Source organism: Ovis canadensis, chromosome 1 (genome assembly GCF_042477335.2).
Source record: "Ovis canadensis isolate MfBH-ARS-UI-01 breed Bighorn chromosome 1, ARS-UI_OviCan_v2, whole genome shotgun sequence".
NCBI classification, from domain to species: domain Eukaryota; kingdom Metazoa; phylum Chordata; class Mammalia; order Artiodactyla; family Bovidae; genus Ovis; species Ovis canadensis.
This window is the reverse complement of record NC_091245.1, coordinates 276274803-276295652: the sequence shown is the minus strand read 5'-3', so window position 1 is coordinate 276295652 and position 20850 is coordinate 276274803. Positions and strand designations below refer to the sequence as shown.

Sequence of the window (20850 nt, the reverse complement as noted above, 5' to 3'; positions counted from 1 at the left end):
GACGCATACCCAGTGGGATGTTACTCAGCCATGAGAATCGAGTAACGCCATGTAACACAGCAGGGACGGACGCAAGCGATGATCAGAGGAAGTGAGGTGGGTCAGAAAGAGAGAGATAAGCGCCACGCGCCATCACTCTGATGTGGAATGTAAAATAGGACACAAATGAACTTATCTCTGAAACAGGGCTTCTCGGGCAGCTCTGACGGAAAAGCGGGAGACCTTGGTTCAATCCCCAGGTCGGGAAGGTCCCCTGGAGAAGGAAATGGCCACACACTTCAGTGTTCTTGCCTGGAAAATCCCATGGATGGAGGAGCCTGGTAAGCTACAGTCCATGGGGTCACAAAGAGTCGGACACAACTGAGCGACTTCACTGGATGAAACAGAAGCAGACCCACAGATACAAAGGACAGACGTGCAGCGGCTGGGGCGGTGGGGTGCGGGCTGCGGGAGAGGCGGACCGGGAGTGTGGGGGCAGCAGGTGCAAACTGCTGTCTATAAAACAGACAGACGAGCTCCTGCTGTATAGCTCCGGGAACCATACTCAATATCCTGTGATAAACCAAAGTGAGAAAGAACATAAAGAACAGTGTACGTGTAAATGAACCACTTTGCTGTACAGCAGAAATTAACACATGGTTTTCCAGTGGTCATGTATGGATGTGAGAGTTGGACTGTGAAGAAAGCTGAGAGTCGAAGAATTGATGCTTTTGAACTGTGGTGTTGGAGAAGACTCTTGAGAGTCCCTTGGACTGCAAGGAGATCCAACCAGTCCATTCTGAAGGAGATCAGTCCTGGGTGTTCTTTGGAAGGACTGATGGTAAAGCTGAAACTCCAGTACTTTGGCCACCTCACGCAAAGAGTTGACTCATTGGAAAAGACTCTGATGCTGGGAGGGATTGGGGGCAGGAGAAAAAGGGGACGACCGAGGATGAGATGGCTGGATGGCATCACCGACTCAATGGAGGTGAGTCTGGGTGAACTCCGGGAGTTGGTGATGAACAGGGAGGCCTGGCGTGCTGTGATTCACGGGGTCGCAAAGTTGGACATGACTGAGCGACTGAACTGAACTGAACTGAAATCAACTGTACATCAATGAAAAAACTTTTTAAAATAAAAATGACATCAGTATCTGCTGGTTGCATAGAGAAGAATATATTAATAGTTGGAGGTACATCCAATCATTTATAGTTTTCTCTAGAAATCAGGGTAGGATGGGGGATAGGGCGTGCTGAAGTGGACTTTAATTTTTTTCGTTTCTACAATAATTTTATTTATTGACTTTTGGTTGTGCCAGGTCTTTGTCCCTGGGAGGCCTTCTCTCCAGCCGCAGTGAGAGGGGGCTACTCTCTCTCTGGCAGCAGTGTCAGGCTTCTCGTTGCGGGGGCTTAGGGGCTTGGCCTTCGGTAGCCACGGTCCCCAGGCTCCGGAGTGCAGGCTTGGGAGCGCTGGCTCCTGAGTGCTGGCTCATGGGTGGAGCCGCTCCACAGCACATGGGGTCTTTCTGGACCGGGATGGAGCCTGCATCTCCTGCAGCTGGATCCTTCACCACTGAGCCACCGGGGAAGGCCCGCTTTTTAAACCTCTGTTTGATCTGTTGTCCCAACGTATACTCATGCATTCCTTGGTGACTGAAACCAGCAGAAGCCTCCGGCGAGTAAAGGCCTCGTAGTAGCGGACGTCCTCTAACTGTGGGGCACAGGGAACTTGGGCTTGGTTTTCAGGATCCGAAGGGCTCTGCACGTCCTGGCTCCTGGCCCCTGGCCTGGCCCAGCTCTGTGTGCCTCCTGCCCCCTTAGGAGGGAAGCCAGGCCCCTCACTTACCTCCGTGTCATTGAAGCGGTGGGGCTCCAGGCACGGGTTCCACCTGACCGAGTGGGGAGATGGCATGAAGTCCAAGAACGGGTAAATGGATGTCCTTGTAAAGTTGAATCCGTGGATGCCGTCTTCTGGAAACACTATGATCTGTGCACCCTGTAAGTCAAAACATCACAGGACAGTCTGTCAGCAGATGCTGGGAAGCAGCCCGCGTCATCCGACAGCCGTCCCGCAGCTGCTCGGAACCAGGACCGGAGGGCCGGGGATCTGAGCCTTGAGGGGAACGGCTCACTGGGTCTGACTCTCAGGGAACCAGGGACGAGCGTGGGGCTGGTCGGGGCGGAGGGGACGGGTGAGCCTGGCTGGAGGGGACGGGGTTAGGAGCCGGGGGCGGTGCCCTGGGGGCTGCCGTGGGAACTACAGCAGGCCCTGAACGCCGAGCTCAACACACGCGCCACCGGCAGTCCAGTGGCTTTCGGCCCTCACTGTGCTTCTCCGTCAGGCAGGGGAGCTTCTGAAAACACGCTGGGGGTTCCGGGGTGATCCGGCGGCCCGTGCCCAGAGTCTGCTTCTGTCGGCTGTGAGCGGGGTCCCAGGGACAGAGCTTGTCTACAGGGTCCCGGGTGACTCTAACGCACAGCAGAGGTGGGGCCGCCCTGGGCTGGGGGGTCAGGGTCAAGCTGATTTCAGCATAGGAACCAGGACTGGGCTCTAACTTGCGTCTCTCTCCCTGGGAGTTAGGAGACTCCGCTTAGAGCCCTGGGCCCCTTACAGGCCTCTTCACACCTAGGGCAGCCCCGGGGGGGATGGCAGCCACCTGAGACAGCCCGAACGGACAGGGCCGTGCCCTTCGCAGCCGCTCTCTGCTTACTGGGCTGAAGGTGCCAAGCCTGGAGCCTCAGCCATGGCGTGTGGTGGCAGAGGGCAGCTGGGCAAGCAGGAGTCATCAAGAATAACAAGCGATCTGAGTCACTGGTTTCCGGAACGCACTGCACACCCTTATAACTTTTTCCTGGCTATATAAAACCCATGAAAGCTTATTTGTAGAACATTTGGAAAACAGAAATTATAAAGGAAGAATGAAGATAGGAATTGCTAACATCCTAACTGATTTCATTTGCCCCCCTCTCTGTCCATATGTGTGTGTGTGTGTGTGTGTGTGTGTATATATAATTGAGACAATAATAAACACACAGTTTCTATCTTGATGCTCTCACTACAGAACCATCAAGACTACAAAGATGCCGGGACTTTCCTGGAGGTAAGAATCCGCCTGCCAACGCAGGGGACGGGTTCAGTCCCTGGTCTGGGAAGGGTCCCCGTGCTGCAGAGCAGCTGAGCCCCGGCACCACGACGACTAGGCCAACGGTCTCTGGAGCCTGCAAGCGCCGAGTATCCAGCTCGAGTGCTGCATTTACTGAAACGTGAGTGCCCACAGCCCACGCTCCGCAACAAGAGAAGCCACCTCAATGAGACGCCCGCAACAAAGAGTGGGCCCTGCTCACCGCAGTTAGAGACAGCCTGTGTGCAGCAGTGAGAGTCCAGAGCAGCCAGAAGTAAATAAACAAAATTATTATTAAAAAAAAAAAAAAAACTCCAAAGACACCTTCAGAAACATCACTTGTATTAGACACTGGATAATATTTAAGAAGACACCACAGTTTATCCTCTGTTGCTGGACATTTGAGTTGCTCCCAACTTTTTGTAATAAAGAGATAACTGTGGTGCCCATCTGCCTACAGGGTACTCAAAACACTTTCTGGATGAGCACTGTACACAAGTCTTTGATTGGAGCTCTGGTTATTTCTTCATAAATAAAAGCTTTATAAGCATAAAGCTTTATAAGTGAAAATACTGAGTGTCAAACTTAGGAAAAAAATTTAAATTCTTAACATACATTCCCAAATAGCCTTCCAGAAAGATCATAGCAAAATTCAGTCCCTCCAGCAGAAAATGCATTCGGTCATCTTTACTGCACATTCGAAAGGAAAATTCTCGCAAACTTGGAAATAAACAAGATGAAGAGTGTCTGTCTGCATCCGTTGTGTCTGTACATGTTTCCACAGCACAGCAGAGTACTGACTGACAAGTACCTTCGCGGACCATTTATCTAGTGAATGAGCCACTGTTTGCCTTTGCTATTTAACAAACCATCACCCTAAAGATGATGTCTTATTGCCCTGCAGGACTAAAGAATCCGGCTGCAATGCGGGAAACCTGGGTTAAATCCCTGGGTCGGGAAGATCCCCTACAGGAGGGCATGGCAACCCACTCCAGTATCCTTGCCTAGAGAATCCCACGGGCAGAGGAGCCTGGTGGGCTACAGTCCACGGGGTTGCAGAGAGTCGGATGCGACTGAGCGACTGAGCACAGCGCGGCACGGGACAGCATTAGCCAGTTTTGCATCTATTCGCAGATTCATTTCCACATTCATCTGACTGATGGATGCACTCACATCTCTTCCTCGAATTCAAGCAGACGGTGAGCCCTGGGCCCTGGAGGCGTACAGGGCTGGGCGTCAGGTTGGGAACAGAGGAGGAGGGTCACCCACAGAAGCAGCACGCGGCCTGCAAGTCAGATCAAAGCTCTGACACATGCCCGTTCTTCTCTATGTGTAAGAGTCACGCTTCTAACCTCTTCTCTATGTGTAAGAGTCACGCTTCTGTTTGCAAATTACACTTGGGCAAATGCTTTCCTTTATTAAAAACTAATGCTCTGAAAGCACTGAATGGTTACCTCTGGAAAGCAACACTTATGTATATCTATTGATATTAAATTGCATTTCCTAACTACACGCCTGCCAGGAATGAGGACTCAGACTGGAGCAGAGGCAGAACTCGGGGTCTGATGCCTTCTAGGAAGCGCTCTGCACATCTGACAAAGGGCTTGAGCAGTTGCCTGATAGACCAGTGAGCCAAAGAACTCCCGAGGAATTCCGAGTGGCAACCCAGGTGAACTCCCAGCCTGATATCTTTAGCGTGACTCCTGTTCTTCACCGTAAATGCCTTTGTCAAGAGAGCACTCTTTCAGTTAGCCTGCCCTTGTAGCTTGTTTTAATACAAAACTCTGACACACACTTGGCATCAACCTGTCTTAGAGGTGAGTTTAACACATATAGCCATGTAGGGGAGCTAAGATGTCTGTAAATCCTAAAAATGACCAAATCAACAGCTTTATCCTTGATCCTGGACCACAAGTAGAGATGGAATGATGTCTGCAGCCAGTGTACGTTTAATAAAAACATGTTACATGTTTCATTCGGGTGCAGGTGATGAAAAGGCAGGGATACTGCAGTCACGGTCTCTGGGTTTCAGTACGGCATCTGCCAAATGTCTCAGTGTGGTTTTGTGGGCAGGATGGCGGGAAAGGGGGTGACATTTCAGCACGGTGCAAGCCAACGCCCCCCGTGCAGAGAATGGATCTGTGTCAGGAGAAGGCCTGGGGGCATGGCCTGGGATGTTTTCACACCAACTTCAGGGAAGACTGAGACAAGGTGTGTCCAGGAGCCGTGAAGGATGCAAGTGACTGTGACTGACACGCAGGAGGCCCGTGCGCATCCCCAAGTAGCCCCAGGCTGGGGCGATGAAACTTAATGGCATAGATGGGAGGCTTTGCTATCAGGTTAAATCAGTTAACCTTACACGGATGGCACGGCCTTGGCAGCGTGTATGCCTGTGCGAAAAGGGCTCGGGGGCTACAACTGACAGCAAGTGCCTGGCGAGCCCACAGCGAGATGTAACTGTGAAAAGCTTTTCATCTGGGGACAACACTGCGAATGGAGTCAGGTCTGCTCCGTCCTGCCCTCAACAGAGCTGTGCGCAGTCCAGGGTATGGGGCAGCCCAGGAAGCCCAGGGGGAAGGGCTGGAACCGCCTCTCTCCAGGAGCTGTGGATGGGCCTGGGGACAGATCCCGACGCGCATGGGGAGAGACTCCCAATGGGCCTGGGGAGAGACCCCCGATGGGCCTGGAGGAGATCCCGATGGGCCTGGGGGAAGATCCTGACAGGCCTGGGGAGAGACCCCCAGTGGGCCTGGGGGAGATCCTGATGGGCCTGGGGGAGATCCCGGCCGTGACAGCGAGGCTGCAATCTGGGGGAGGCAGCGTGGGTGGGTGGGTAGGGTTCAGTCTGTCCTGTTGGGTTCGGAGGACAGGGCGATGGGCGTCAGCGGCGGGGAGGCTGACTGTCGCTCATGGAAAGAAAGCTCTTTCCCAGGAGTTTCCACCGTCTCAAGTGGACGGTGAGCCCTGGGCCCTGGAGGCGTACAGGGCTGGGCGTCGGGTTGGGAACAGAGGAGGAGCGTCACCCATCAGAAGCAGGACGCGGCCTTTAGGCGCCCTTCCAACATCAGTGTGCTGTGCTACAGGCTGCACGTCAGAACGTGGCCGGGCAGGGCTGGCCACCCTGTGCAGGGGCGGGCGGCTGCTTGGGCAGGTGGTCTGCCCCTGACCTCACAGGCACGGGGCTCTGCCCCCAGGGGGTCCCCACCTGTCCCCAAGCGTGGGGCGTCCTTCAGCAGCCCCGCTGGTCCTACCCTCTTGGCCCTCCCTCCAGTCAGTACCCCCCTCCTTCCCCGGGGACAGAGGTGGCACCAGTCCGCTCTGTCCGCTGGGCTCAGTTCTGTCTGGACCGGGCCCTCGGGCTGCTTGGGGTCTGGCACGGGGAGCAGCAATAAGGCCCCCGCGTCATCAGGAGGCAGCAAACCCGCTCCGGGGCGGCTCCCTGCTTCAGTTAGACTCTGAAAGCCTCTGAGAGCAGGAGAGGCCAGCGGGCGGGCAGCTTTGTGGTGTTTCTGCACTGTCTTCCTACTGCGGGCACCTTTAGGAGAGCCAAGGCCCCCGCCTGCACCCCAGCCCACTCTGTGCGCGTGGGAGCTGCCAGACACCCAGTTGGTTTAGCAGCCCCCACGTGTGATAACCAGGGGCCTGGCCCGCAAGTCCCCCAGGCCGGAGGGATCACCTTGGGATCTTACAAAATTATAGATTCTGACTCTGCAGGTCTAGGACGGGCCCCAGGTTCTGCATTGCTCACGGGCTCTGGCGGGCAGGCTGATGCTGCTGGTCTGCAGACCGCCCTCTGAGTAGCGGGCCTCTAGCTCCCTGATACAGCTCAGTCCTGAGTATTCTTTGGAAGGACTGATGCTGAAGCCGAAACTCCAATACTTTGGCCACCTGATGTGAAAAACTGACTCACTGAGAAAGACTGTGATGCCGGGAAAGATTGAAGGCGGGAGGAGAAGGGGATGGCAGCGGATGAGATGGTTGGATGGCATCACCGACTCAATGGACATGAGTTTGGGTGGACTCCAGGAGTTGGTGATGGACAGGGAGGCTTGGTGTGCTGCAGTCCATGGGGTCACAAAGAGTTGGACACGACTGAGCGACTGGACTGAACTGAGCCACCTAATTCCTTCAGCTCAGCGCTCTGGGTCTGATTTCCCAGAGGGGCTGCGGGGGACCACTGACCCGGGGCCAGCCCACCCTGTTGAGCACGCCTTGCCTTTCGGGCGGCGGTCGTCACTTGCTGCTCATAGATGTCGAGGTTCCGATGCATGAGCTCCAAGGCCTGTTTGCGGCTGGTGAGGGCCAGCGGGTCGGGACTCAGGAAGGATCGGTGCTCGTACACGGCGGCCACGTAGTGGGCAGCCTGGCGGGGCTCGGCCGGACAGCCCTCCTCGGCCGGGTCACCTGGGATGGCCACAGCCAGGCAGCAGCTACACAGGAGAAGGGCCAGCTGCCGGCCGGCTCTGGACATGGCGCCGCTGGTCAGTCTAGAAGGGGAAGGGATGAGGAGAGAACAGATGAGGCCAGGATCCTGCCAGGACCGGGACTTCCACAGATTCATTATTCCTGGCAACTAGACGTACCCGCCAGGTTGCTGCAGCTCAAAGGGTTTGCTTCACGTTCCTAATAAAAGGGTGTGTGTTTCTCTCCAAACATGGAGCGAGGGCCCTTTAACAAAATGGCTCACTGTGTTAACCGTCTGGTTCAGAACATTTCCAAAACAGACCCGGTGTTCGCCGCGATTGTTTCCCCAGCAGGACTCTTCTAGCTTCAGGCTTCAGATTTAGGCAATAATAACTAGTCTAACGGTTTTACATCATGCTGTGACGCACCCCCACGCCCCACAGCCTGCCCTCCATGTGCACAGTCACGCTGCAGGTCAACTGTCCATACCGGCTGTGATGGTCGTGGTCCTCAAAGTACAGCTCGGCTACCCAAGCCATAAAGCCTGACGCATCACAACTCTCCCTGCTTTTCTTGGGTTGGTAGTGAATATTTATACACTTCTATAAAGGCTTATATATAAGCCTCCCCTTAGCCAGCACAACAGTCTTTAACTTGGTGCAGAGAAACTGCCGACTTCTACTTAAATGTCAGTTTACAGATGGGCTAAAAGAAGTCTGCCATCACAGCACAACTTCCCTCACCTCGCCTTGAACTTGAGAACTGCCATCATACACTGTGACTTTTTCTACTTCTGTCTCTGGGATTTCCAAAACTCTTTTTTTTTTTTTTTTAAGCATACTCATTTGGAAATTAAAATCCTTCAGCAGTAATAAAATGAAACTTTTTGAAGATGAGAATTTTCTGGAAAGGAAACTCAGCTTTCTAGCTCTTACTGTACGAGATTAGAAGTAAATCATATCACTTACAATGACACTTCTGTGTTTTGTGCCTTTTTCCCCCAAGAACAGGAATTGTAATTTTTAATAGTTATGTGTCACTGGGCATTTTTGCACACAGTTCTGCCTTGAAAATCGACCTGGCCTGGCAGCCAAAGCCCCTCCTCTGGCCCACAGACTTGCTGGCTGGTGCCAAGGCCGGGCCCCGTGCTCGGCGGAGATGTGCCCAGGCTGACCAACCACCCAGGAATCCAGCTAGACATCAAGACAGCAAAAACGGATCAAGAAACCATGTTCTGCTCCTTAATGAGAAAATGACGTCCCGCCCAAGTCTGACTCAGAGCCCCGGTGCTTGCATTCCAAAACCAGACTCTCCAGGCGCCACAAATTTCCTTTTCTTGCAAAAGTTCCAAAAACAAAAGCAACCGTAACTATTTTCAGCAGCGGCCCGGGCTCCGGGTGCTCCGTCAGAACCCCGGACTCAGAGACTGCTCTGGCCAGGCGGCACGCCTTCCCCCCCCTGCCCTGGCCCCTCGCAAACTGCTCCTCCTTCCCTGGGGAATAAAGGGTCCACCCAAATGCCAGGCCCCAGCGCGCTGCCGTGTAGGGAGGTCAGAACAAGGGGCCTTTGAGCCCGAGTTCAGGAGCTTTTGAGCAGAAACAGAAGTGCAATTGATAAGCTTTCTTACTTGAGTTTTGTTTCTGAAGATTGGCAAGGAATAATTTTTAAAGTCTCAAAATCTGTTTAACATTCCAGCTCTGGTTTCAGAATGATGATAATGGAGAGTGGTTTGTGGGGGGATACGTTCATCTTCAAAGCCACACTCACAATGTAAGGCCATGGCCTCCCTGAGTGAGTGAGTGAGTGAAAGTCGCTCAGTCGTGTCTGACTCTTTGCGACCCCAGCGACCCCATGGACTGTAGGGTCCATGGAATTCTCTAGGCCAGAATACTGGAGTGGGTAGCCATTCCCTTCTCCAGGGGATCTTCCCAACCCAGGGATCGAACCCAGGTCTCTCCCTAAGAGGGAGGAAAATGAGGCCTGTGATGGGGGTGCGTGGGGGGCAGATGACCCGGGGCCGGGTGGGGGCAGGTCAGGAGGCCCTGGAGCAAGGGTGCTGTTGCAGGGCCCTCCCGTCTCAGCTAAGGGCTGCCCACCACTGATGGGGGACGCAGAACCTTTGTTTACGTCTCAGGGACTGCAATCCGGCAAAGCAAGGACCTCGCAGAATTGGCACGGTATCACCTTCCTTTCTATTTTGAGAAAATAAATTTAGATTCTTTACAAAAGGAGCCATCATTTCTACGTGAACAGAGGTCAGTCAGGAATGCACGGTTAGGCAGATTCAGCCAGGTAGTCACGCTCCAAAGGAAGTAAGCCTACTGAGGCGGCAGAGAATGAGTGATTCGAGTAAAAATAGGCACCACAGTGTCCCTGCTGCAGAGGGTGCCACCGCAGACATTTTAACCGAATCCTTCATGTGGCAGGAGCTCTGAAAAGCAGGGCTGGGGGGTGGCCAGGATGCGAGGGCCCCAGAGTTGGCTCAGGAGCCATGCCCGTGGCTGAGGGGCGAGGGGCTCTCCGGGAATACCAGGCCCTAGAGTCAGGAGGTTTCTGGCGGCCCAGCAACTGACCCCCGTGCAGAGCTGGGCAGGGCCTGGACTGTGAACACAGAGGTGGCTGGAGGCCAGTGTTCAGTCTGAAGAGCGAGCTACGAGCCTCCTTCCATTTGATGTGAGGCGAGACTCCAGGAAGGGCCCGGCGTGGAGGCATCACTGAAGCAACACCTGATTCCAACCCCCTGCTTCCCGTGCCCCCTGAGCCAGCAGGGAGATGGCAGGGCCGGCGGACACTCACTTCAATGTCCGCGTGACGCCTGCCCATGCCAGATGCAGGCACTGGCCTCAAGGACCCAGTGGTGAAGGTGCCCAGCCCTTCCGAGTGGACCACCCCCTACCACGTGTCTGCCACAATCCACACAGAGGGTCCCTCACTCGCAACTTTATGATGCTGCGAAAGCCGTATGCTTTCAGCAGAGACCGCGCTCGGGGTTCAGAATGGGGGCCTGCCTAGCGACCCTCTCTCTCAGCCTGCGTGGGGCAGACTGGACCCTAAGATTACGAGGCTGAACGACCCCCACACCTCATGCTGTTTCTCCCTTCCAGGAGGTGTTCCAGAAATCCCGTGGGACGTTCCACCCTTTATGACAAACCAGGCCTGGGGTTAGAGGACTCTGCCCACCTGCAGACTACTGTGAGTGCTCTGGGCACAGCAGGTGGGCTGGGCGTGCGGAGTGCACTCTCTACCTTCAGATCTTTCAACGGATGGCGAGTTTACTGGGACATTAATCCCACTGCTCTTGCCCTGCTGGCTGCACTTCATGCAACAGCTGGCAATAAGTAGCAAGGAAAGATAGAGACGGGGAGAGGGCAGGGAGGGCCGGGGGTGGGCTGGGGAAGGTTTTAGACCAGGAAGAGCTCAAAGAGACCCTGGTATCTGAAGAAGGTGCGAGAGGAGGGCTGTGGACTCCTGGCGGGGAGAGGGCTCCAGGCAGAGGCTGCTTGGGTAAAAGGGCCAAGTCAGGGCTTCGGGGGTGGCTCGGGAAACAGCCAGAAGCGCAGAGGGCTGGGAGGCGGCGGAAAATGAAGCCAGAGGGCACCAACGGGCAGCTTCCCCTCCTCTGGCCCCTTCTCCACGGAGATCCAGGTAGAGCCTGAGCCGCTCAGAGCCGCTGCTCTGCTCAGAATCTCCCGGTGACTCCCCGGCGCCCCCACAGGGAGAGCTAGAGTGCTCGCAGACCCGACAGGAAACGGCGGGGGTGGCAGCACTCCTTCACGCCAGCGTCCTCACCTGCCCACTGCCTACAGAAGCCTCTGCTTCTCATTTCATAAGGAAGCATGCTCCCCGGATGCTCATTCTGCTCGGGAAAGTTCCTGCGATCCATGAGCGAAAGCAATCAAAGCCTTAAATCACGACGTGGAAATCGATTTTGTGGAAATTTGGTAACACGTCAATCACGAGATATTTTTACACACAAGGAACTTGGATTTTCCATCTTGCTACATGAGTCACTTTGATAATTAGCTGTGTTTCCTTCCTAGCCTTGCTATTACAGTAGTGTCTTTTGCAAAAAAATGAAAGGATTATTATGAAGGTATTCTTAATAAGATAATTTCAGAGGCGGGTATATCCCTTTAACATTTTATATATAGATGTCCTGATTGTTTTAATAAAAGAGCTTGTCACTTTTCACTTGCTGGGGAGAATAACAGGCCCGTTATTGGGAAAGAGGCGGGAAGAGTTGGCAGAGGAAATGGTACATCCCGTGGAACAAAGCAGGACCAGCTAAGTCATTAGGAACGAGCAGAATACACCTCTGCATGTGTCCGACAGGACTCCAAGAAAAACACTGTGAAGCTCTAAATAGTTTTAAACCCGTTCTCATGAATTTTGTGATTTCCCTAAGTCCTTCCACATAAGTAAGTACGAGCATCTCGTAAGTCAGACAGAGGAGAAATATGATCTCTTATATGCAAAATCTAAAAAGAAACGATACAAATGAATTTATTCACAAAACAGAATCATACTCACAAACTATGAGAACTCATGGTTGCAGGGGATGGGAGTGGGAGGATGGAGGGAAGGGACGGTTAGGGAGTTTGGGATGGACACGGACACGCCGCTGTATTTTAAATGGAGAACCAACAAGGACCTACTATAGAGCACGGGGAACTCTGCTCCTTGTTAGGTGGCAGCCTGGATGGGAGGGGAGTTTGGGGGAGAAGGGATACATGTGTGTGTACGGCTGAGTCCCTTTGCTGTCCACCTGAAGCCATCACAACATTGCTAATCAGCTATACTCCAATAGAAAATTTTAAAAATAATTTTTTTAAAAAGAAATAATGCCTAGGGCTGATTCATGTTGAGGTTTGACAGAAAACAGCAAAATTCTGTAAAGCAATTATCCTTCCATTAAAAGAAGAAAAAAAGAAAGAATGCCCATCTCCACCTAATTTATATAATCTGAATTTAAAGAAACCCCAAGGAGAACTTCATTATCCTATCCGGAAAGCCTCCTCTTCTCAGTCTGGCCCCTGACAGGCCCTGGAGCAAGGTAAAGCCCCACAGCGTTGGAGCTCAGTTTCCTGCCAATTTCCACCACCAAGACTCCAGTGCCTCAGGGGGCCGCTGAGGGTGGTGCTGGAGTTCAAGGCTGAATTCACATGAGACAGTGAGTAAATTACTAGGAACTTCAGGCTGAACTGGTAGGTCGTGATTTCCCTTAAAAAACGGTCCAGCTGTTCTCACCAAACAAGAGAAGGCCACACAGAAGTGTAACCACAGGCCAGGCCTTGGACTGGCCTCTCTTTCTGTCCACTGCAGTCATTTCTCGTGGAACACCCAATGAGCAATCACAGACCACTGGAACTGAAATAGGGCCACCTTTCTTTTCCTCAAATGGGATATTATCTCTATAATTGAAGACAAAACCGCCCCCTGAAACGCGCGGGTGTTGAATGAATGGAAGAAGGCTCTTTTTTTTTTCACTCTTGTGCAGAGAAGACGGCCGTGAGGCTGAGCCTCCGGGTCTGCAGCTGCCACCCTGTGGGCAAACTGGGTACCACCGTCAGCGCGAATGCCACGATAGTGGGTCCTTCTTAAGAAGCAAAAGGGTGTCTTCCCCTCTCCTTGCCTTCTCCCTTTCATGTCTAACATTTCACCTTACAGTGAAGAAACTAGAAAGCATTTGATTTTCCAAGATTGGGGTCTCATGAAAGCTAGTTTTTTTTTTCTCTGTCATGTTCCTAGGACCTATTGCATCTTCTGTATTCACAGGTGCTAAGTTAGCTGTGATTTCTAACAGCTGTGAGTGGGTGTGCACAGAAACACAGCCAACTGCAGAAGCACAGGGCTGTTCACAGGGAAATCTGGTCACGGTAAAGCTCTTCAGGGACTCTCTTATATGGACGCCGCCTTGCATTTCACATTGCATGCTAACATTTTCAAACCACTTTAACATCCACTGTTTCATTTTATCATCCTGTCACACAAAGCAAGAAAAGCAGATGGTAAAACTCCACTTTCCTGGTGAGGGAGTCCTCCAGGATCAGTTAGTGGTGACGATAGAGAAAGCAGCTCTCCTGGCTCCTGGTCCAGCCCTCCCAGCGCACATTCAAGACAAGGGTAGTTTATCAGAACTTCAAAGGCCGCGGTAGTATCTTCAATGCAGTTGCAGCAGAATTCGACAGAAATTCACAGCACCCTCCCACGAGACAGTATGGGTTGTCAGACCAGAGCAGGGGTTCTCAGACGTGGGTCTGATGCTGGGACACCCGCAGGGCTTGAACACGGAGCTCCGGGGGCCCTGTTCCCGGGAGTTTTAACTCAGCAGCTCTGGGGTAGGGCCCGAGAATATGCATTTTTCTAACAAGTTCCCGGGTGATGGTGGTGCTGATGCTCCTAGCTTTGGTCACCTGGAGAACCACTGGGCTGGAGGGTAAAGGCAGGTCCATTCTGTCTCTGTCTTCCACTCACGTCAATGAAAAGTGTGAGCCAGAACCATCACCTTTATTTCTCAGGTACCTCTCCAACAGGGCTGAGACAATGTGGGCAGATTTCAGAGTGTTTCCACCATGTTACTGAAAATGAGCAGCAAAGTAAACAATCAAATTGGAGGTGGGGGGAGTCCCCAAAACAATCTGATCCAGGTCAGTGAAAGGATTCAGTGCTTGTCTTTGCCTCAACAGGAACATCACAGTAGAACCAGATTGTTGCTGATTTTCACATGTTTAAAGTTCTTGATTTTAAAAGAATAAAACAGGGGTAATAGATAGATACTCCATTCAGTAATTTCATAAGAGGAATAAAGAAATATGTAGAAATATAATAAAATAAATGATATATTTATAAATTTGAATAAATTTTAATTTCTAATTTTAAAAATTTATAAATAGTATACATTCATAAATAAATAGATAATCTAAAAAATCTTCCAGCTATATTCTGCAAAAATGTACCAGATTTCTTTTCAAAACCTTATCTGAAATCTTTGGAAGCCAAAAATGAATTGCTGAGACCTCAACTGTGGTTCACAGACCTCGGCCAAGGGAGCAGGGCGAGCTCGGAGCAGCTGTGCGCCCTCACTCTCCACCTGCGCGCCCTCACTCTCCACCTGCGCGCCCTCACCCTCTCTCCACCTGCGCGCCCTCACTCTCCACCTGCGCGCCCTCACTCTCCACCTGCACGCCCTCACTCTCCACCTGCACGCCCTCACCCTCTCTCCACCTGCGCGCCCTCACTCTCCACCTGCGCGCCCTCACTCTCCACCTGCGTGCCCTCACTCTCTCTCCACCTGCGTGCCCTCACTCTCTCTCCACCTGCGCGCCCTCACTCTCCACCTGCGCGCCCTCACTCTCCACCTGCGCGCCCTCACTCTCTCTCCACCTGCGCGCCCTCACTCTCCACCTGTGCGTCCTCACTCTCCACTGGTCTTGGGCCAGAGGAACAGCGCGGGCGCTTGTGGCAACCCTGCTATCCTGGGACATCTATGACTTCCGGCTGGGCTTCACCTTCCCAGCCCTCCGGAACTGTCATCAAGGTCTCTGAAATAAGCCTCCGTGGTATCAGCAAAGAACTGTCTTTCAAAGCCCTTGAGAAATGCCGCCCCCCACCTCCCATTTCTGTGTGGGACTACCTTCAATCAGAGTGGTCAGAAGAAGCACCTTTTAGAGAATGAGGCCCTGAAGGCTGGACACAAGCCGCGGACAGAAAGCACGATGCTCTAGAACTGCAGGTCAAATATTCAGGGAAGACATGCTCAGAAGTGGGCACAATGGAACGGCTCTTTGTGAATTAGGCGTATGGTGGACACGATATCCCTAAGGGCAAGACAGGCCAAAGACCAGGACATCAGGGCTTGTCGCTCCCGTGCTGGCGAAGGAGACACCCACAGCACAGGACCAACAGGATGGTGAGGACGCCCGGGATGCAGACAGCGGAGAACAGGGGAAGCCATGGTCCCCAAGTCAAAAGAACAATCCCTAACAGCGCAGTCCAGAAACACTGAGAATGAACAACAGCAGGGAGAGCAAACGAAACAATAAAAAAGCTGAAGCAAAACAAAGCACCAGAGAAAACCTGCCAAAGGCCATCTTCTCCTACGGAGGGTGTGTGAAGCGTATACGGGAGAGGCACAGCTAAGCTCCCCGAGAGAGGAGCAGCGAGAAGCAGGCAAGTGGGTCCTGATGCTGTCAGTCCTGAGTGCTGGCGGATGATGCTCTCGGCACAAGCATTGTGGCGTGATGTAGGTGACCCACCACCAAACAGAGCGCACCACACAATCCTGGGTGAGAGTGACCGTCTCACGTGCGTGGCAGAGAACTGGTTACCATCTCTGCTTTTGTTCTCCTGGAGGCGCTGAACATGCCGTGCTTTGGACAGACTGGGAATTTTTTGTGTGCCTCTTTCCCGCTGGCAAGGGTCCCAGCTCAGCCGTGACTACATCCTGGTACTAACGCCAAGTCCCATTGCCCTGGGCCATGCAGAGCGTCTGAGGGCAGACATCTGACTGGCCGTTGCAGCTTTCCCAGCTGGGGAGCTTTGGCCCAAGTTCCCCACACTCGTTGGTGCAGCATCCTCAGCACTCAGGATGGAGCAGTGGAAAACAGTCCGGCTCTTTTGGGAAAGAGGCTACTCCTAAGCTTGAAAGCGACCAATATCTAGAACCAGGATTCAATTCAAATTAATTCTGTCCAAAGGCCTACATTCTTTTTATGCCATCACACTCAGAATAACAAGAGGAAAAGTTTGACTGAATAAGTGATACTGGGATGACTGAATAACAATATGGAGAAGGCAATGGCACCCCACTCCAGTACTCTTGCCTGGAAAATCCCATGGACGGAGGAGCCTGGTGGGCTGCAGTCCATGGGGTCACTAAGAGTCAGACACGACTGAGCGACTTCACTTTCACTTTTCACTTACACGCATTGGAAATAAGTTTAAACACCTTACACTATACACAAAAACAAACTCAAAATCAGGAGTTAAATATTAAATGTTAGGAAAACTAAAATAAATTATAATTGGGTATCAGGGATCTGATGAAACAACTGTCTAAAATCTGAAGCAGTTAAAACAATAAAAGAAACAGATCAATAAATTAAAGTTTACATGCAAAATTAAACCTCAAGTCAACGTTTACAAATAGGCAAGGAACAAGAACAGATTTAAAGAAGAAAACAAATCATTAACAAACACTCTGAAAGACTCTGAACTTATGTACAAAATAAACATTAACTTGTACAATTTTAAAATACTAAATTTGGACAAATAAACTAGTAAAGTGATAATAGTAATTTCTTATCGGGGAAAAAAAAGTTTGACAATTTGTATAATAAATCACAAACAGTATACTTCTGAGATTTAATCTTAGGAAGTCATTTAAATAAGAAGAAAGTCAGTTGAAATGACAGCATACCATGGAAGTAAAGAATATGGGCTTTTGAGTTTTAAAATATCTGATCTGAAATCCTGGCTCTGGGACCTCCCTAGTGGTCCATTGGCTAGGACTTTGCGCTTTCACTGCTGAGGGGCCCAGGTTTGACCCCTGGTGGGAACATTAAGATTCCACGAGTCATGCAAAGCAGCCAAAATAAATAAATAGAGTAATTAAATTCTTCAAAAAGGATCCTATAAGAAAAGCAAACCAAGATTATTTGCTAGCAAGTTGCCACAAAGCACATAAATACTGTGAACAAAATGAAGAAAACCCCAAACAATTGGTTTATAAGACAAAACCACACAAAAAAAGACCAAACACAAAATCATTTTTAAAAGGAAGAAAAAAGAGAGGCGGGGCAGGGGTAGAGGGGTAGAGAAAGGGGAAGAGAGAGGAGGGGGAAAAGGAGAAGGCAGAGGGGGGGAAATAAAATGTTATTTGGTAGAACTTAAGAGAGAAGCAGGAAAAAAAAAAACCATCAAATAAATTAAGGCACACTTCCAGTTACAAAATAAGTCCTGGGATGTAATGTACAGCTTGGTGACTATAGTTACTGATACTGTATTGCATATCTGAATGTTGCTAAGAAAGTAAATCTTAAAAAAATTCTCATCATAAAAAATACTTTCAACTATGTGTGGTGACAAGGTTGACTAGAGTTACTGTGGTGATCATTTAGTAACGTACACAGATATCAAGTCGTGATGCTGTACATCTGAAACTAACATAAGTTTACACGTCAATTACACCTCAATTTTAAAAATGAACTTAAATTTTTGGAAAAAAAAAAAGAAAGCAAGTACAGAACAGCACAAAAGAATCTGATGATGCTGTAAATAACATATTTGACAAGGGGTCAAGAATGAGGAGCTGAGCAACATGAACGGAAATGTAGAACTGAAAAGGAGCCTAGAGGAAACGACAGATAGGGAGGGTTGGTGAATCAGAGCCAACATATACACGATTGGGAAATCCATAAAAGAAAAGGGAAATAAATGTGCGGTGGAGACACCCTTCCCTGAACGCAGGTAGAAACTATGCTTTGCTTCCAGCCAACAGAACGTGGTGAAGGTGAACGGATTTCACGTGTAACTAAAATCTCAAATCAGCTAATTCTGAATTATTTAAGAGATTATCCTGGGTGGGCCTGACCTAATCAGGTAAAGGACTTTAAAAAAGGAACTGGCGTCCTCCCTGGAGTCAGACACTTTCTCTTCTCCTGTCCTTGGAGAAGAAAGCTACCAGGACTTCTACCATTGCAAGGAAATTATTCTTCTAAACACCAGCTGAGCTTGGAAGAGGACTCAGCCTTGGATGAGACTGTGAACCCAGCTGACATCTTCACTGTAGCCTTGGGAGGTCCTGCTCAAAGGGTGCAGTTAAGCTCGCTCAAACGCCTTGACCACTGAAACTGTGAGATGATAAATACGCTGTGTTTTAAGTTACTAAATGTGTGGTAACTTGTTACACATAGATAATACATAACGATACAATAATAGATAATGGAAGAGGAACGTTATTTGAAGATGTAACTGAAGAAAACTTTCCAGAAAGAAAAGCAGATTTGAACTTACATATTGAAAGAAGTGAAAGTGAAGTCGCTCAGTTGTGTCCGACTCTTTGCGACCCCATGGACTGTAGCCTATCAGGCTCCTCCGTCCATGGGGTTTTCCAGGCAAGAGTGCTGGAGTGGATTGCCATTTCCTTCTCCAGGGGATCTTCCCGACCCAGGAAAGGACACACCAAAACTCAGGAAAGAAAGAAACAGAATTTCAACACCAGTACATCATCTAGTAAGATTCCTGACCTTCAAAGACAAAGTGGGAGTCACTTGGAAAGCCAAGTAAAATGATCAAGGGCATTTATAAGCACACAAAATCCGGTGCTCCTCAGACTTGGCCACAGCAACGTCAATGCTAGTACATAGAGTCCTTTTGAAGAAGAAAATATGAACCAGGAGTTTCCTTCTATGCCAAACTGTGTTTGCAGTATAGAAATAAGAGGTAATAGACTGGACAATGCAAGAACTCAGGGAATATTATTTTTATCAGTCTTTCTTGAAAAAAACACATATAGGATAAACTGCCAACCAAGAGGTGATTTTAAAAATATGGCAAATAAATGGACAATAATCCTTTAATATGACACCCGGATCCAGAGACTGGATTGAACTCAGGTTCTATCCTTTGGGGATGACTATGCATGGTAGTGGAGAAGGAAATGGCAACCCACTCCAGTGTTCTTGCCTGGAGAATCCCAGGGATGGCTGGGGCTGGTGGGCTGCCGTCTATGGGGTCGCACAGAGTCGGACACGACTGAAGCGACTTAGCAGCAGCAGCAGCCGCAGGCATGGTATGTTCTTTCAGCATGAGACGTGTGTCTGACTCTCTTTTCATGATCTTAGAACAAACCATCAATCCTTCTTCTATCCATTTAGAATTGCAGTGCTGGTAGTCTATCATTTCATTTTCCCTCATTAATCGAGGTGCTTTGTATAAAGAGACATTTTATCTATTATTTGGTTATCTAATGGTACAGTTCATATAGCCAAGACAGGAAAAATGCTAGATTTTCTCTCTCAGTCTTTTTAAAATCAGTTTTCAGGATAAGTAACTTATTATCTGAAGGTGACCAATTTTAAAAAAATATTATAAATTCAAGGATTTAAACATATTTCATGGGGTTTTTCCATTGCAATTATTATCATTATAGAAACTCATTGTTGACTCACAGTAGCCTTTTCAAGTCAGCCCTTGATTTCTCTTGACATCACTCTAATACTTTTTGATACCTTCTTTGTAATTTAACACTAAAAGATGTCCCAGGCTTATTGTATACATTTCCTGGCTCAGAGTTGGAAGTGGCCATTTCTCCAAGAAGTCTTGGGTACAAAAACTGATTCTTTGAAAGGACTAATGAAATAATCAAGACTGCATCAAGATTGATCAAGGAGAAAAGTAACAAATACACATATGTACATGTACATGAAAACAACTAAAAGGGAACATACTTGTGATTACAATGAAGATTTTAGAACTGATTACTGGATGCTCTGGTACAAATATATGTTAAAAGGATATCTGGATGAAAATGCAAATTTTTTTAGGAAAATAAAGCTTCCCAAAACCAAGTTCAAAAAGGATAGGAAAATGAAGGAGACCAATTTCCCAAGAAAAATTAAATTATCAAAGACTTTCTCTAAAAGCACCCATCCTGGTATATTTTTCAGTAGAATTCTCCCAAACATCCAAGTAAAGATACATACTGTATATTTTTTATACAAACATATTTAAACATAAATATTGTATACAAACTATTCTAAAACTTTTTAAAGTATAGTATAAGTATAACCTTGATACACAAGCTAGATATGGATAGTTCAAGAAAGGAAAATAATGGCTGACTCTCATTCTTAAACATAAATGCAGGAAGCCTAAATAAAAATAATAGCAAACTTAATTAAGCAAAGTTTACATCATGACCAAGTAGGATTTATCAAAGAATGATGAATCATTTAATACGAGAAAGCATATCAACTCAATTCACCATATTAATACATTAAAGGAAATTAAAATGTCACGTATCAGTGCTTCTTATCTATACTGTACTGGAGGTCTTAGCCTGCGCAATAAGACAAGAAAAAGGAGAAGCATATATACAAAGGAGAAAGGCAGATGGTCAACAAGCACCTGAAAAGATGCTCAGCATCACTAAACATCAGGAAGATGCAAATCAAAACCACAACATGCTATCACCTCATACCTATCAGAATGGCTAGCATCAAAAAGAATACAAATAACAAACGTGGGTGAGAATGTGGAGAAAAGGAACCCTTGCACATTGTTGATGGGGATGTAAACTGGTGCAGCTACTGAGGAAAACAGTAAGGAAGTTCCTCAAAAGATAA

General features: G+C 49.3%; 1 protein-coding gene across 5 annotated transcripts in view; it reads right to left on the bottom strand.

The window, feature by feature from the left end:
- BTD (biotinidase) overlaps positions 1 to 20850 on the bottom strand; it is a 57648-nt gene that overhangs the window by 13723 nt on the left and 23075 nt on the right. For all 5 annotated transcript variants that reach the window (XM_069568463.1, XM_069568454.1, XM_069568435.1 and 2 more), the window contains exons 2-3: positions 7317 to 7587; positions 1825 to 1974 (exon numbers count right to left, since the gene is read on the bottom strand). In XM_069568463.1, coding sequence (XP_069424564.1) covers positions 1825 to 1974; positions 7317 to 7571 — 405 coding nt within the window. In that variant the 5' untranslated portion in view covers positions 7572 to 7587. The remainder of the gene's footprint in view (positions 1 to 1824; positions 1975 to 7316; positions 7588 to 20850) is intronic.